Here is an 18,426-nt window from a genome sequence, read left to right on the forward strand (position 1 = left end):
GTTCAAGAGATGTTAGATTTCTATTCTTTGTTGTTATGTTGGTTTTCCTTTATCCTTACTTTCCCATTTGATTTGTCATAAACTGAAAGAGTTCTCTCAACCTCTTTCTAAACATGGCTAAATTTTTTCTCCCTGTTTCCCTTATTAATCCATGCCACTTGTATATAGATGGCCATACATTAAACAGTCTGAGTGTACCCTGACAACTGGTATTTTTTTGGACACAGTCATTGAGTTTTTTGTGCTCTATTCAGCCTGGATTGATTAAGATGATGACCACTGAGTCATTTTCAGTATATGGTTGTGTTCTGTTATTCTATCTGACTCAAACTGATTTGCTTGCTCTTAGCTCCTCTCCCCAGAGAAGGCAATGGCACCCCACTCCAGTCCTCTTGCCTGGAAAATCCCATGGATGGAGGAGCCTGGTGGGCTGCAGTCCATGGGGTCGCCAAGAGTCGGACACGACTGAGAGACTTCACTTTCACTTTTCACTTTCATGCATTGGAGAAGGCAATGGCAACCCACTCCAGTGTTCTTGCCTGGAGAATCCCAGGGACAGGGGAGCCTGGTGGGCTGCCGTCTATGGGGTCGCGCAGAGTCGGACACGACTGAAGCGACTTGGCAGCAGCAGCTCCTCTCCCTGGTAGCTCAGCTGGTAAAGAATCCTCCTGCAACGCAGGAGACCCCAGTTCAATTCCTGGGTCGAGAAGATCCGCTGGAAAAGGGATAGGCTACCCACTCCAGTATACTTGGTTTTCCCTTGTGGTGCAGCTGGTAAAGAATCCACCAGCAATGTGGAAGACGTGGGTTCAATCCCTGGGTTGGGAAGATCCCCTGGAGAAGAGAAAGGCAAGCCACTCCAGTATTCTGGCCTGGAGAATTCCATGGACTGTATACTGTCACAAAGAGCGGACACAACTGAGCAACTTAAAAAAAAAAAAAAGCTCCTCTCATCATATTTCAGGTTGTAATTTTTTTTTAACCTTTTCGTTGTTTGGTTTGGTTTATTTTATTTTATTTTTTGGTTTCTTCTGAAGATGTATTTGTTTATTTAATGGTTCCTTTTATAACCAACTTAAAATTGTGAATGATCACAAAATTTGTATATTTTCTACTTTCCATTATTTTGTTTCCTTCTCTTCCATCACTTGGTTTTAGCTGACTATATATGTTTTAGCATTTACCTTTCTACTTTAAACACTGCTACTTAAAATCTCTTCCAGTTCCAGAAATTAAAAGTTAAGGAAACAGGCCTACTTAGCCTACCATCAATCTTTTTATTTCCTCCTCCCTCAAGCGGTGCTCTGATCATTTTTTCTACATTAGTAGGGGTTATAATGTTTATAATTTATTCTGGAATCTTAATCCCTAAATTGTTTTGGATTTTGATTCATTTAAAAAAGATTCAAAACATACTATCACTTATTTTGCCAACATTTCTCCATTTGGCTATTTTTCCCTTGAGAAGTTTCCTCAACAAAGCTCACCAGGGACTTCCCTGGTGGTCCAGTGGTTAAGACTTCACCTTCCAATGTACTGGGTATAAGTTCATCCCCTGGCTAGGGAGTTAAGATCCCACATATATCTCATGGCCAAAAAGCTGATTCATGTCAATGAATGGCAAAAACCACCACAATATTGTAAAGTAATTAGCTTCCAACTAAAATAAATAAATTAACTTTTTAAAAAAGCAAAAAAAAGCACATAAAGCAGAAGCAATTTTGTAATATATTCAATACAGACATTAAAAATGGTCCACGTCAAAAAAAAAATTCTTAGAAAGTTCACAGAAGTCATAGTCCATGAGTATTTGCATGTTTAAATGTATTCGTTTTAATCCAACAAATAAAACCTTCCTCTAACTTTTCTCCTCCAGGTGATGAACTCTGCCTCTTTCTACTTTTCCTTATATTTCTATCCTTAGAGGTTCCCCTTGCCTCTGGCTCACAAAGATCATGAGGGGAGGATGTCATCAGTGTTCTGTAGGCCTGACACCCTGCACCCAGCTCAGAGCTCCCACTAGAGCATTCAGAGGTAACAGGGGATTGTGCCAGAGCAGGGTGACAATGAGCCCCAGGCTGGACAGGTGCTTTCCTCCCACGATACTGCACCCAACCTGTCGACCCACACAGGCTTGGCAGGAAAAACTGAAACGTTCCACAGAGGAGCGGTCTAGCCAGTGCCCATCACCTCACATGAAGGATTACGTAAACCCGAGGCTTGAGCCAGAGGTTGAATGAGTCAACAGGTCAGGAGTGACAGGTACAGTCTAGAGGCTTCTGGAATACTGCCTTTGAAAATGCAAGCGTTCCAAGGCAATGCTCATGCAACTTGGAAGAAAATATTGGAAAGTAATGGCCTTTTAAAATTTTTATTTTATTTTGGCTGCACCTCAAAGCATATGGGATCTTAACTCTCCAACCCAGGATCAAACCCATGCCCCTGGCCTTGGAAGGCAGTGTCTTAACCACTGGTCCACCAGCGAAGTCCCAGGAATAGTCTTAAAATAGTTGACATTTGTAGGTTTTTTAAATAGATGATGGATAGATAGATAGGTGGATAAGTGGTGGGGGTGGGGGGGGAAATAATGGTAATTTGAAGAAATTAGATTCACAAAACAGATGTTGACTTTTACAAGCCAGATTTTGATAACAGGACAAAGTGACTAAATGCCCCAGAACAAGCAAGCAAGTAGCAAACTAAACCATAAAATTAACATGAAAAAAAAAGTCAATAAGTACTTATTATGAGTGGTACCAGACTGGTCACACGCCCCCCCAGTTAGGTAAAGAATACTGCATTCCCATACAATAGAGTCTGAGGCCTCAAGAAATTAAGGCTGGATTTGAACCCAAGAGTGACTATGGAACTCAGGCTTTTTAATCATAATGCAGCCACAATTCATATAGATAATTTATCAATATCCCAAGAAGCGTTGCCTGAGATTTATGCTGAGTCATTGTCTATGATCTACTTGTATTGCATTTTGGAATTTTAAGTTACTATTTGAGTTAGTTGCTCTAATCTAGTCCTAATCCATGATCAGAGAAATGGATACAGAAAGGTTAGATCACTTGAAAAAAACTCAGAAAAGCAGCCGAAATTGGAGATGTATTACTGACACCTTCACTTAGACCCTTAAGGCTAAGAATATCAGAACAGAAGATGACCTTCGTAAGGAAGGAGAGAGAGCAGTCTTGTGCCAGCCCCCACCACTGGTAGTGTTAGTCACTCAGTTGTGTCTGATTCTTTGCGACCCCATAGACTATAGCCCACCAGGCTCCTCTGTTCATAGGGTTCTCCAGGCAAGAATACTGGAGTGGGTTGCCATGCCCTTCTCCAGGGGATCTTCTTGACCCAGGGATGAAACCCCGGTCTCTTGCATTGCAGGTTGATTCTTTACCACCTGAGTCACTTCAAGTGGGTTACCACTCATAGAGACACTGATTTATCTAACAGTGTAAGATTCTAAAACAGTCATTGAGCACTTCTGTGCCTGGCACTAAAGGACAAGTATCTGGCTTCTCAGCTCAGAGTCCAGGAGCTAAAACAGATTTACCCAGTCCCGAGTCCAAATGACATCACATTCCCATTTTCGTTGCAGGCATTGGGACTTCAACATCCATGGCCATATTTAAGGTGTCCCTGACTCTCAGAATGTACCACGCTGTTGCTTCTGTTACCAAATTAGACACAAGGCCACCCCTCCTGGGACTTTAGTCAAACTGAAGCACTCCTGGCTTGGTCAGGGAGTTCTTTGCTGCCCAGCTTTACGCTGCCAATAATGAAGCTGAGTTTGGTGCAAGCAAGACAGGCTTTTATTCAACTGCCAGAGAATAGAGAAGGGGAGCTCACATTCTAAAGGTACCTTCTTTCCAGAGGGAGAGCAGTCAGGGAATTCCCGGGACCAGGAGGCAGACAGGTCATCGGGCTCTAGGAAAGAGGTGGGGATCTCCAGGGGCAACCGGGGCATGCTCCATCTCCCACCCTCCTTTGCACATGGCACCAATTACACCTAGCAGAGCACAAATGCCCACTTTGGGTGATAAAGCAAAGGTAACCCTTGGAGACCTCCAGGCTTCATCTTCGCAGGCGCCTTCCTGTGGTCACGTCAGAGCCAGCTCTGGGTGGTTGACCACTGTATATCTCTCCAGGCATATATCTCCCCCAGCACAGCTCCAGAGCATTTCTGCCAAACACCAGGTACTTTGGAAAGAAACTCAGAGATAAATCAGGCAAATGTCCCTCAGCTCTCAGGGGTTGGTATGGAAACAGAGGGATTAAATCAAGGCAAGGAAAGTGGTGACCCACAGTCTGCTTTGTCCACTATCTGGTTTTGCTGTGGGCCTTTGTGGTATCATGTTGAGCAAATACAACTAGCCTATACAGCTGAAAACCAATTTCTATGCCTAGGGTCTGGGCTGCATAGCATGAATGACTCTTTGAGGAAGTTTGCATTAAAGGTGGACAGAGATTTGGAAATAGATACACACATATTGGAGAAGGAAATGGCAACCCACTCCAGTATTCTTGCCTGGGAAATTTCCATGGACAGAGGAGCCTGGCGGGTTACAGTCCATGGGGTTATAAGAGTCATAAACTTAACAACTAAACCACCACTACCACCACACTCTTATATACATATTAAATACATGGAAAATAAAATAAGCAACCTAGGTCACCAATCTAATCTGTTTTGGCAGTATAAAACCCTCCACCCAAGGTATATTATCAAACACCTCCTAAAACCTGCGCCAAGCCCTAGAACAAATTAAGGAACTTCACAGCAACTCCTGGAGGTCCTTGTCAACATCACTTTGCCTGCGGGGAAATCTCATCTTTGATAAACCTATATGCTCTACCTCCAGCCAAAGATTAGGATCAAAGTCTCCTTGGGGGAAGTTTTCCATTCTTGCACCAGGTCTCAAAGCCAAGCTGTGCCCCCCTCAGCAAGGCCAGTCCACCAGTCAGAGCACATGGGGCCAGAGCAGTTTGTATAAGGAAGGTGGAAAGAAAGGCCCTCCTGGCATAGTGATCCTGAGTTTCGATGGAGACACTGCAACAGAAATGGAAGCCATGTTGGTTCAGTCAGGGCCACAGTGGGAGAGAGAGACCAACTGAGTGGAGCAGGCATGGTTAGAAGAAGAAAGAATCTCACACTCATCATGGAGACATGTGCTATGCTGTGCTTAGCCGCTCAGTCATGTCCTACTCTTTGCGACCCCATGGACTATAGCCTGCCAGGCTCCTCTGTCCATGGGATTCTCCAGGCAAGAATACTGGAGTGGGTTGCCATTCCCTTCTCCAGGGGAGTCTTCCTGACCTGGGGATTGAATCTGAGTCTCCCACATTGCAGGCAGATTTTTTAGCATCCAAGCCACCAGGGAAGCCCCCCATGGAGACATGACCTGCCCACAAATGCAGGAGTGCCCACTTATGTTATTTAAAGGGCAAAGTTGACTTAGAATCTGTCTAAGGTAGGAAGGCCATCATGCTGGCATAAGAAATGACCACCAGAATCTAAAACAAGTTTAAAAGTGACCCCAGCCTTTCTGGAATCTTAAGTATCTCTGTCATTTCTACTCTAATCAAATGTTAATAGCTAGAGTCCAAATCAGGCTTTCTTAATTGAAAGGGAATTCAATCTGTAGGTACACTACTATGTCTTTAGACATTTCCGAGGCCAAAAGGCCTTGGCCCACTGGCTAAACTCTACGAGTACACTAGGGCCTGAGACTGGAAAGTCTTAAATCAGATTCCATCTCCTGTACTTCTGGTTGTACAACCTGGGTCAGGGAATTTACTTATCTTTGCCTTAGTTTCCTCATCTGTAAAAAGGGTGATCCCAATAGTCACCTCATAGGCCTCTATAGATCTAATGCAAAATGCTGTAAAGGTTTCATGCAGTGTTTTGAACCCACTAAATATTATGTAAGCTCAGGTGTACATAAAAGCAAAAACCAAAAGTAAGAAGGGAGAAGTGTGTTTCCTGCAGGTAAGTCAGGAGATGGGTTGTGCAGAGGCAGAGTGGGAGCTCAAGGTTTCCAAGGGCCCAAGGCCCCTCTAGTTCACCACTTTGACATCACAAAGATGGGGTCTTTGTGTTCGTGACCCAGCTGGAACCATCCACACACCAGGCAGCAGCACAGAGCAGAGGCTAGAGGGAATAAAGAGGACCTGCCAGCCATCTCTTAAGGAGCATCCCCAAGTTGCCCGACTCAGGGCTCCACTTCTGTTTACATTTCATTGACCAGAATCTAGTTAAAAGGGAAGCTTGCAATCGTCACCTTTATTTTGGGTGGTGATGTGTTCAGCTAAGATTCTACAGGAGACCCCTCCCACCCACAAATAGATGCCAGGGGGGAGGAGGGTGATTTCAGTTTTCAGGACTATGTTCTAGAAGTTGTGTGGTTTAGAAACTGATAAAAGGAAGAAATTGACTTAAAAGGCTTGTGTCCATCTGTACTCCCTGGAACACCGACTGTGGATCTATAGTTGCTTGAACCACATGGAAATGCAAGATTAAAAAGACAAAGAAGGGGGAACAAGCCCAAACACCGCGTACTCCTGGCTCAAGGATCTGCCCTCCAGTCGGGGCCCAATCCGAGATCATCTCCTTAGGACACACAGCCACTAAGGTTAAGTAAAGAAGTTAAAAGTGCTGTGCTGTGAATTGCTTAGAAGTACTCATACACCGCACCCACAACGTTGTTACCCATTCAGGGAGCCGGCATGCCCTCAAATATACAGTTATGGTTGTAGAGTCCAGTGTACTATGATATCTTTCAACCCGAATTGCTAAATAGATGGGGAAAAAAAAAAAACAATGGGCTAAAAAGTAATTATGGGCCACCTGTTATAGCCCGCAGGACTCCAATTTAAAAAGAAGCAGATAAACAGGTATTTTACGGGTCATTTTTCAGGCACCAAGTAACACCCATAAACACCTCCTTTGTTTCTGTTGGAAATCCCCAATTGGGAGATATTGTTCTGAACAACGCTGAAAAGCCAAAGCATGTACTATGGTGGGGGTAAAACAATCCCATTACACGTCCAGAGGTGCCCGCTCCACCCCTCACTCAACCCCTACACTGCCACCCCTCTCCCCTTGCCTTAACCCTATAAAGGTCGGCTCCATCCTGCCCCGAGCTGCTCAAGGACGTCTCCAATTCTGCCACTAGGTGGCAGGAGTGATCAGCACCTAGAAGCAGACGCTTTTGAAGCCAGAAAAGGATATGAGCTGGAAAGAAACCATGAGAAGACCAAGTCTAAACTGTCGTGGAGATGGGTGGACAGAGTGGTAAAAGATGTGACCTGCCCGGCGTCACCTGTGTATTTAGGGACCCAAAGGGCCAACCCCCCTCAGTTACCTAGGTCCTGTTTTTCCAACTCCTGTTGGATTTTATTTTTAGCTTTTTATTAAGCAAATTTTCAGCACTCGTGAAAGTTATAAGCAAGGAGCTGGGCTAAAGTAAGGTGTAAGCATTTGTAACACACACACAAAAGCAGTTTGGCCACAAGACTTTTATGCATAAATCAGGTGATGCTGGAAGTTAAACTTTATTCATGTTTATACAGTCCTGTGTTTCAATAGGGGATTCCCAGATGGCTCAGAGGCAAAGAATCTGCCTTCCAAGCAGGAGTTGCAGGTTTGGAACATACATTACAAGTTGGAATCGTATTTTTTTTCCCCTAGATCTGTGGGGCCAGCCAGAGATCTGAAGTTAAAATGAAACTCACAGAGAGACTTGCCTGGTGGTGCAGCGGGGCACGGATTCCATCCCTGGTGGAAGATCCTACATCAGGCACTTCAAGGCTAAAAATAATAATCAAACTCATACACTTGTTTCTTTTTCAAGTCAAAGTCATAGCTGCCAGGGCTAGCAGGAAACATTTCTTGAAAAGATAAAGGCACCTATCTGACACTGTTTATCTATCTGCGGCCTTACTTGAAATGAAGTGCCATCTAAAAAGGCTAGTTGGGGAAGAGATGGGAGAAAGATTGGACCCATCCCAAAAAGGTAAAGGAAAAATGAGCCAAGTGTTTGTCACATTTGGGAAAAGCAGCTAGGGGTCAAGACACACCTCCAAGAGCAAACCCTACTCAGTTTGTGAAAGAAAAATCAGAAAAAGTTAAAGCCAAATTGGTCTCGCAGAAGAAGGCATTTTTTATCATGCTCATTACTACCAGAGAATGCTCTAAACCAAACAAAACACATTTTAACATCTCACAAATCCAACATCTAAGAATAAAATTATCCAGCCCACAGTTAACTATATTTTGTTTCGTTTTATAATTTGAAAGTCTGTGTGAAGAGTTGAAAAGGAGGGTGGAAAGCTGCGCTCTCATCTCAGCTCTGCTTGTTGGAAGGCTACATAGCCTAGTCCCAGCAACCTTCTTCCTTCTGTCTTCTTCAAGTTGGACCACACCAATCTTTTCCATCATAACAACACCAACAAAAATCATGCATGTTTCAAATATAAGTAATGACTTTCAGTACAACACATGCATTTTTCAGATCATCATCTTTCGTAGTTGAACCATGCTTTATCTTTAAATCTTGCTTAGAAGGAACTGCTAATATTTTATAGGATGTTTTGCAGGATGGAAAGCATATGGCAAGCACAAGGCAGGAGAACTTAATCTGGGCCTGGAGAAGGGCACATAGTTCTGTTTGGCTGGGTGTTCCTTCATGGTGCCTGCAAAGGGAGCGGAGTAAAATGAATGAACAGGATCGAGCAACCCTGAACTGTGCCGAGGAGTGTGCAATTGACTCCAGAGGCCAGGAGTCTCATTTTATGATGTAGAAAGAATAGCATAGAAAGAATTTATATACAGATCTGAAGGAAAGAAAGATTACAAGCAGAGAAACTGATCAGGAACATGTATAATCAAAGAAGTGGAAAAATGCAAAACATTTAAGCTTTTGTTAGTCTTGTACTTACAGCATTCATATCTTTCAGGAAAAAAATATGTGAAAAATAAGTCACCCAAATTTTTAACTAAAACATATTTTTGTACCAGCAACCATATGTACCATTAGATTATATTAGAAAACAAAGGATTTAGAGAACTCCCTGACTGTCCAGTATTTAGGGCTCCATGCTTCCATTGCAAGGGGCTTGGGTTCAATCCCTGGTCAGGGAACTAAGATTTCACAGCCAAAAAAAAGGAAAGAAAACAAAAGGATTTACATTTCTGGATTGAGATAATCTTTTTCCTTATGTGGTTTTTACAGACAGTAAATTTTCAAATTTTTTAATAATCATTTCTGTTTCTTTAAGTACTAAGATTCATTGTTTCTTTCTTTAATCAGCTGACTCATCTAAACACTTCTCTTTGTTGTCCCATCCCTCAGAAGTCTTTGGGTATCACTCATTGAAAGAACATTTGCTTTTTGGCTCTGAAATTTTATTTTTGCAATCCTGTACTTTTTCTTAGAATGATGAAGATGGCTTTGGAAACCAGAACACATCAGGAAATGACCACTCGCTAAGGAACAGAATTGTGCAAAACAGAGAGCATGAAAACGGCAAACAGGTATGACTGGGAAACAGCGAGTGAGTCCGTCACCATGGCAACTGCTGTGCCACGGCTACGGGGACTGAAGTCTGGCACTCAGAGGAACAAGTTAAATGGTAATTAGAATGGGCATGGCAGGGTCATGAGGAAAACACATATGCGCAAACAAAGATTTTGTGTTTATACACCTGTCCTCTCGGATGTAGAGAGTACCCAGGCTTGCTCTGACACTTCCTGATTGCACATTCCAAATTCCATCCCAAGACAGAAAGCACTGACTTCAACAAAAACATCTCAATTTTAAAGTGAATGAGGCAGACAAGAGGAAGGTTCTAAGACACGGTTCTAAAACTGTGTTGTGACACCCTAAGGCTCCTCAATGACATCTAAGTGTACACATCAAGTTTAGGTGCTCTGTGACAAAACCTCTTATTTCTTTTATATACTGAATTTTGGGTATGATCTTATTTTTTGTTTGTTTGTTTGCCTGAAAATATCTGTATTATGTCTTCATTTTTGAAGGATATTTTCACTGATTATAGATTTTTTAATTAAATTTTTATGAAGTATAGTTAATGTACAGTATTATATAAGCTACAGGTGTAAGGATCTCATTTGAAAAAAACCTGCTGCTAAAAAGGGAGCAAATTACCCATGTATATCATCCTTTAAAAAGTAATTTTGTTTGGGTGCCATATTTTAGGGGGAGTTTGCTCATGATAAATGAATAACTTATTTGAAGTAGAAAATTTGAAATATTATTGCAGCAAAATTTGGAAGACAAATAATGAATTGTAACTCCAGAAAAAAAAAAATCAGTGTCTAACATATTAGAATATAGCTTGTTTCAATCCAAGTTACATATACATCTACATGGGTGTCAGGTATATTGGGACTGTGCTTTCATATTGTTTAGTAATTATCTATTTCATTTAATGTATTCTAAAGTGTTCATATCGGTAAGTGTTCTTCAACCAAAAAAAAAAAAAAAGAGAGAGAGAGAGAAGACAATAGTTCTTTTCAGACAAAAGCCTGCACATGGGTGGTTATACAAGCTTGATTCATAATAGCCAAAACCTAAAAACAACCAAAATATCCTTCAGTAGGTGAATGGATAAATGAATGGTGGTCCATCCAGACAATGAAATATTATTCAGCACTAAAAACAAATTAGCTATCAAGACATCAAAAGAAATGGGGGACATTACATGTGTATCACTAAGTAACAGAAGCAATCTGAGAAGACTCCATACTGTGTAGTTCCAACTATATGACATTCTGGAAAAGGAAAACTATGGGAACAGTAAAAAGGTCACTGGCTGCCAAGATGGGAGGGAAGACGGGAGGGAGAGAAGGACGAATAGGTACAGGGGATTCTTAGGATGGTGAAAATACTCTGTATGATATTATAATGGTTGATACCTGTTATTAAACATTTGACCAAGCCCATAGAATGTACAACATCAAGAGTGAGCCCTGATGTAAACTATAGACTTCATGGGTCCATCAGTTGTAACAAATGTACCACTTTGGTGGAGAAGTCAATAATGGGAAAGGCTGCATGAGGTAGGGGGCAAAAACATATGAGAAAACTGTACCTTCCTCTCAATTTTGCTATGAACCTAAATAAATATGCTCTTAAAAGTCTTGGTTTAAAAATTGTTTCACAAGAGAAGTCAAAAACAAAAATTAAGTGTTATTGTAAATAGAAATATGAAGGCTGAGGAGTAGCTACTGGTTCGGTCACAGTGGTCCTTAGGTGGCCTTGGCAGTGACCTTAGCAGAAGCCATATCAGCAAAAAGTTTGGTCACAGTGGGTTGAGAAGTGAACAGGATATGGAGTGTCCCTGAACGCAAGGAAGTTGTTTCAAGTGGTTTGATTGTGAAGGGAAGAAGGGAGGGTAGATGTCCCATGACTGTGGGGTGTGGGGTCAGGAAGGTTTTGTTGTTTTGTTTTGTTTCAAAGATGAAAAGGGGTTGGAAAAATCAAAAGAGAAAACAAAGAAATGCTAGACATTCCATATGGTAGGTAACTTGGGACAAGTTTACTCAAAGAAAATAATGATGAAGATCATTTAAGTGAAAATTTTACCAACCTTTTTCTCTTGTCCAAGCTTGGTGTTAGATGGGGGGGAAATGAGAAGGGCTTCTCTGAACCCCTGACCTTTGCAGCTGCAGCCTGGACTCAGCTGGTCTCTATTACAACCATCCCTGTGCATGAGGCCCAGCCCACAACATGAAGGCAGCTTAAATCAGGAGCATAATGGGAGTTTGGCCTCAAAGAACAAGATAATCTTTGAGGATCCTTTCAGAGACAAGCTAATAACTAATTTCCATGGGTTTTGTTGTTGTTGTTAAAGAGAAATGAAAGCCTCTTGGGATCAGACAACAAACTAAGTCTGAGATTTGGCATTATACCCCTTGAGCATGTTCAAAACTGCTTAATAGCTCCCTACTCCCTCCCAACCTTCCTTTGCCTTTGCTTACAGTAGCTGAACCTGTTTGAGACATTATCACAGAATGATGGGAGGTGGGAAATCCTTCCCACCGTCACAAGAATAGAATGGGTCATGGATGCTTAAGAGCTCCAACAGTACTTGTGAAGATTGTCCATAAAAGATAGCCCAGGTTGGAATTTCCCAGCAGGACAGTCCGGTGGTTAAGGTTCTACGCTTCCAATGCAGGGGGCATGGGTTCCATCCCTAGTTGGGAAACTAAGATCCCACATGCTGCACCACCCCCCACCCCCCACAAAGAAAAAGATAGCACAGGTACAAAAAAGAAAAGGTGAAAGTTGCTCGGTCATGTCTGACTCTTTGTGACCCATGGACTGTAGCCCACCAGGCGCCTCTGTCCATGGAAATCTCCAAGCAAGAATACTGGAGTGGACAGTCATTCCCTTCTTCAGGGGACCTTCCTGATCCGGGGATTGAATCCGGGTCTCCTGAGTTACAGGCAGATTTTTCACTGTCTGAGCCGCCAGAGAAGCCCAGGTGTATACATCACTCAATAACTAGAGCAAGGGCTAATTGAGTGAGGAAATATTTCCCCTTAACCCAGTTGATAGAAGAACCCTAGTTCCTGAGGGTAGTTTAACAGCTTTGGAAGATGCTGAGCTACTGTTCATGTCAGAAGACCAAGCCTTGGGCTGCCAGGAAAATAAAAACAGCCTTAGTCTCAGTTCTCTGGAAATGGGGGGCTGCCAGAATATAAAGGGAGATTTATGTAGCCTCTGGTATTAACTTCATTTAGCACTTGTCTGAAAACAGAGCAGGAATTTAAGTAAAGGGAGAAATGAATGAGCCTAGATTTTTTTGTGACAAGGCGAAAAATCTCTGAGCAGTTGATAATTGGAGACATCATCTTGCATAATAATTTTAAAGTAATTTAAATAATTGGGAAATTTTTCCTTGCCAAAATTCTGAGCAAAAGAGATCAGGGTCCGTTATGCTCAGCATTCTCCTCATTCCATCTCTGTCCCCATGTTTGATTTCCAGGTAGGAGAGCACATCACCATCGAGCAGGATTCTCTAAGAAAGGATGAAGAAGAGGAGGATGATCAAGAAACACATCGAAAAGGGTACAGGTTCAAACCATAGACATTCTTGGGCTTCTCTGGTGGTTCAGACGGTAAAGAATCCACCTGCAATTCGGGAGACCTGGATTCCATCTCTGGGTTGGGAAAATCCCCTGGAAGAGAGCATGGCAACCCACACTAGTATTCTTGCCTGGAGAATCCCCAGGAACAGAGGAGCCTGGCAGGTTACCGTCCATGGAGTAAGTGACTAAGCGCAGCACAGCACCTCCTAAGCAAAGTGGTTTTGCCACTTTTTTATTCTCATCTAATTTTTAACATTAATTATGATTTATCAGAGATAGTCGCTGCCAATCTCCCCTCCCTACTACCCACCTAACAACATTTTCAGAAAAATTAATGACACTCTAGTATAATCAATGTGGTAAATTCAAATTGCTGATGTCCTAGGAACCCAATATCCAGGACAATCTTCTAATTAAAGCTGTAAATTGCCAACTAATTGCTCCAGTCCATGCGAAAGTAGTTAATTCATCTTTTCAATGTTCAATCAATGAGAAATTGATTTCTCAAAACCCAATTCACTTTAAGTCCCAACAAACTTGCTCTTACCTTGTGGTATCATGAAAATATTCCAAGTCCTTATCACTCATTAGCAGGAGAGGCAAATTATTATTTTTAGTTTTTGGATCAGAAAAATGAAGCTCAGACTTAGGCAAGGGTTTGTCAGCTGGAAAAATGCTAATTTAAATTTCAGCTTCTGATTCCTAGTCCAAGACTGTCTCAATCATAACACTAAAGTATTTGTAAATTTTCTAAATTCCTATTTAAATTTGGTGTTAATTCCTGAGTCTCTGAGGAACTTTTTGTGTATCAGAAGATAGAGCTGGTCAAAATTCAGATTGAAAGTTCTTGTCACATATACATCAGAAAGAATTTTCACCACCATGAGGACTTACTGTATAGCGCAGGGAGCTCTACTCAGCGCTCTGTGGTGACCTCAATGGGAAGGAAATCCAAAAAAGAGTTGGTTATGTACACACGTAGGTGATTCACTTTCCTGGACAGCAGAAACTAACGCAACTTTGTAAAGCAGCTTATACGCCAATAAAAATTTTCTTCTTACAAAGGATTTTTACCATGCTGGAAACCTGAATTTGGTTTCATCCTCATTTTAGTTCAAGAATCTCTGACCCTTGGGGCCAAGAGATTCTCTTGGGTGGTCAGAGGTACTCAAGTTTCATCAGTGTTAATGGATGGAAAAACAACCACCAAGTCATTCAGCCTAGATAACCAAATGGCCAAAGCGACTATTTCTAGCCACTTCCTTTTTTTTTTTTTTTGCAGTGTCAGGTTGCTGTAATGGACTATACACACTCCCTGCAATTAAACAATCTGATAAATTTGACCTAGAGTAGATGGATGTGCTCTATTGAATGTTGCTGTCTGACACCGCTGCTTTATAACACTATACCCACAACTGAGGACAATGTATCAGCAGCCTGTCCTAAATTAGACCACGAAAAATTTAGTCTTTATCGTATTTATATTCCCTCAACATGTTCCAGAACAATGTCACTAATTCTCAGTACACCTCTTCATACACATACATAAGACAAAATTTTCATGAAATAATGCCTGTCATCACTATGTGTGATATACTCTGAGATGTCCTATTCTCTTGTTTAAGGACAGGTATCATACACTGTATGACAAACTTCACAACTCATGAATGGGTCCACAGCTGTAAAATATTGTTCCAGAAAAGCAATAAGAACTCCCATTTCATTTATCTAAGAATTCAACAAAGGCCTGTCAAGCACTCAGTGTCCAAGCTGCTTATGCTGGGCTCAGACATCTATTCTCCATGAAGTTACAGTCAATCAAGGCTTCATAACAAAACATAATCAAAGGAGATAGTAGGAATAGGTTGCAGAGGACTACCTCTGTCTGAGGAAATGCAAGAAGGCTTTGCGGAAGCGAAGGGCTTGAGCAGTGCCCTGAACCGTGAAGGGGACTGTGACACAGACATGTGGGCATGACTGCTGGAGGGAGGGGAACTGGAGAATGTTTACTAAGGGGGTGGGAGGTCCCCTTAGTGGGACCCCCAAGTGGTCATGATTAAATGTGCAAGTAAATTCCTTCCATTTAGCCTCAAGTAAGAGAGGAGAGGCCTGCATTGGGAGGCACACTGAGGAAAGAGGTGTATGCAGGGAAGCCAGGGTTCAAAGCAAGAACGGGGGACCGGGAACACCCGGGAGAAGAAAGGACAGTTGTTGTGGGTACCACCCTGTGACCTCTCCGGATTCCCTTACTGGTGTACACCATCTTCCTTGGAAGAAGTGATCAGATGCACACATGGCTTGCACACTCCACACCACCCTGTAACAAAGCTCTGAGCAGAAACAAAGATATCAACAATTCCAGAACCTTCTGAGAAAGCTATATGACAACCCATTGGTTGACAGCCCTCAAATCCCCCAAATCCTACTTCACTTTTCAAGCATCTTGTGAAGACAGTCACCCTTCCACTAGAGAGGGGGTGATCTAGCCTAGTGAGAAACAGTCTCATCCTATGATTCATTCTCAGCTTTTGGTTGGTTATCCTGTCCCCTGCTTTATTTCTGGGAGCACATTTTCTGCATCTCCATAATCCTTCAGGACTTGGCACATCCATTCAGCAAAGGTTGAGCCAAACCATGGCTGATTTTGGTCTAAAATGAAAGGAGTTTCTTATTTTTATTTTGTATGACACAAACCTCATGAATTTGTTTGCCTGATGATTTACAAAGCCTAATCTGCTATAGCTTTAGCATGCCAGGATATGTCGTGTATGTGGTGTTTACATCTGCCTGCTTCTTGCTTTGTCTTGTTACAGGTGCCTGGGAAGGATGTGTGGGAGGATGTCTGATTTTTGTAGGGAACACAAAACAACCCTTCGGTACATCATCTGGGGCATTTTAATAGCAGGTAAGTAGCAAAAGGGGATGGGATGCTAGTGTCTCTTTTCCAAGTTCTCTCAAATATCAGTTTTCTGTAGAAAACAAATAAAAGTCTTCCCTTTCCTGAATCATCTCTGAGTCATCCAGAGAGAAGAGAATTTCACCAGAAAGCCCCTGAGTGGTAGATCTTGGCTTGAAATGCCCATGTAGATAGCTGTTCTGCATGCTAAGTCACTTCAGTTGTGTCCAAGTCTTTGTGACCCTGTAGACTGTATAGTGTCTAAGAATTTATAATGCTAGGCTCCTCTGTCCATGGTATTCTCCAGGCAAGAATTCTGGAGGGGGTTGCCATGCCCTCCTCCAGGACATCTTCCTGACCCAGGGACTGAAGCCAGGTCTCTTGCACTGCAGGCAGATTTTTTGCCCCTGAGCCACCAGGGGGAAGCCCCATGTCCTGTTTAGGCAGCCAGCAGCTGATTTTTTAAGATCACCTATTCCCATGGTCTTTGTTATTGTGGTATGGATTTGAGGGTTGGATAATGCAAATTCAGGTAACTGGAAAAATGGTGATAATCACAAGGCAGCAACCTAACTGAAGTGGGGATATAACCAATCAATTAATGCTTTATATGAAAATAGAACAAGGAGGAGCCTAGGGTCATGAAGCCCTCTCTTCCTACCTGAAAGCAAGGCCAGGGTGTCCTCACAGATGAGCAGGTGTCCTGCTTTGACTCCCTCCAAACAAAGGGCTCCAGGGCCCATTTCAAAGAACATTACTGTCTATAAAATGTGAGCCCGCCCACCCAAGTCCATGGACATTAGTCCAAGATGGCTGACCCCAAGAGGTCAGTGGTTTTCCGGTCTCACACTGCCAGAACAGGGAGCATCAGGGTTGAAAGCTTGCTTGCTTGCTTTCTACCAGCCCAAGTAGTATTTTGCAGACCATACTCAAAACCACACAGCTATGCCATTGTATTACAAAGTAAGCAGATGGTGTGGCCATGTGCCAAGGCAACTTTATTTGTAGACTACAAACACAAATATACAAATACAACTGTACTTGCCACCTACAAAAACAAGTGGCAGGCCAAATTTAACTTGCAAACAAAGCCGTGTTTGCCAACTTTTAATGGAAAACCTTGTGTTCTTATCCCAGAATCTTCTCTTCCAAAGCTATCAGCCTGGTCATCACCCACCTCTTTCTTTTAGAGATTCTGTAGCATATCAGTGTTGTGGTACTCAGAGATTTTCCTACTCAAGTTTAGGCCAAATCTGGGCCACAAACCAGGAGACTCAATAATTTTTGCCAGTGGTTGCTTTGGTGCCTGGCCTTTCTCTGTAGAAGCTCATCTGCTGAGTCTGGGTATCAGAAAAAGTAGTCAGTACTAAGCAAGAGGCTTCCCTGGTGGCTCAGATGGTAAAGAATCTGCCTGCAGTGCAGAAGACCCGGGTTCAACCAATAGGTTGGGAAGATCCCCTGGAGAAGGGCATGGCAGCCCACTCCAGTATTCTTGCCTGGAGAATTCCATGGACAGAAAAGCTGGGGAGCTGTAATCTATAGCATTGCACAGAGCTGGACTTAGCACTAAAGTGACTTAGCATGCACCCACTAAGCAAGAGCCCCAGTGATCAAGCAACAAGATTCAGGAATTCAGTAGTTTCCTTAAGAAAAAAACCTGGCACCCTGTCCTTCTAGCATTCTTGGAGAGACTATTTTTAAAAAAATAAAGGAATTTAACCCCAAATACAATCCTTATCATCAGAAGGGCCAATAGCTATGTCAAGAGCACCCCTGTGTTCAACGATTTCCTGGTGGGCCCTGCCCTTGGCTGAGCCAGATCAGTGCTGAAGGCTGGTCTCCAGCTGACTGGTGATGTTCACTGTCTGTGTTTGCTTCCTGCACAGGTTACCTGGCCCTGGTGATCGCAGCCTGTGTGATGAACTTTCACAGAGCCCTTCCTCTTTTCGTGATCACCGTGGTTGCCATCTTCTTTGTGGTCTGGGATCACTTCATGGCCAAATATGAGTCTCAGATAGCCCGGTTCCTGTCTCCAGGCCAAAGGCTACTGGACAGCCATTGGTTCTGGCTGAAGTGGTAAATGCACTCAGTTCTTCTGTTGTGGTTGAGAGAGATGTTAGTCTTTTCCAACACTGTTCCATAGATTTATTCTGAAATTGCTTCATCACTGATGGGATATTGAAGCTAGAAACAACCTAGGGAATAATCCATTAAAAAAAAATTTTTTTAACCTTCATTTTACAAGCAGGACATGAAGGCCTAGATCAGGCCTAGATTCATGCAAGATGTACTCAAATGCCCCTACAAACTGCCTTCATTTCAAGTGCCACTAAATGATAAAATGTTGTCCAAAAGTTGGGATGGTTCTGACTTGAAGGGGTGACTTTCTCTCTGGGCATGAAGCTGG

General features: G+C 42.6%; 1 protein-coding gene across 1 annotated transcript in view; it reads left to right on the forward strand.

Annotated features, from left to right (window-relative positions):
• SLC28A3 (solute carrier family 28 member 3) overlaps positions 1–18,426 on the forward strand; it is a 94,564-nt gene that overhangs the window by 45,419 nt on the left and 30,719 nt on the right. Inside the window, exons 3-6 of the mRNA XM_043870564.1 lie at positions 9,443–9,541; positions 13,021–13,103; positions 15,937–16,028; positions 17,906–18,095. Of these exons, the coding sequence (XP_043726499.1) occupies positions 9,443–9,541; positions 13,021–13,103; positions 15,937–16,028; positions 17,906–18,095 (464 nt within the window). The remainder of the gene's footprint in view (positions 1–9,442; positions 9,542–13,020; positions 13,104–15,936; positions 16,029–17,905; positions 18,096–18,426) is intronic.

Source organism: Cervus elaphus, chromosome 16, assembly GCF_910594005.1.
Source record: "Cervus elaphus chromosome 16, mCerEla1.1, whole genome shotgun sequence".
Taxonomy (NCBI): Eukaryota; Metazoa; Chordata; class Mammalia; order Artiodactyla; family Cervidae; genus Cervus; species Cervus elaphus.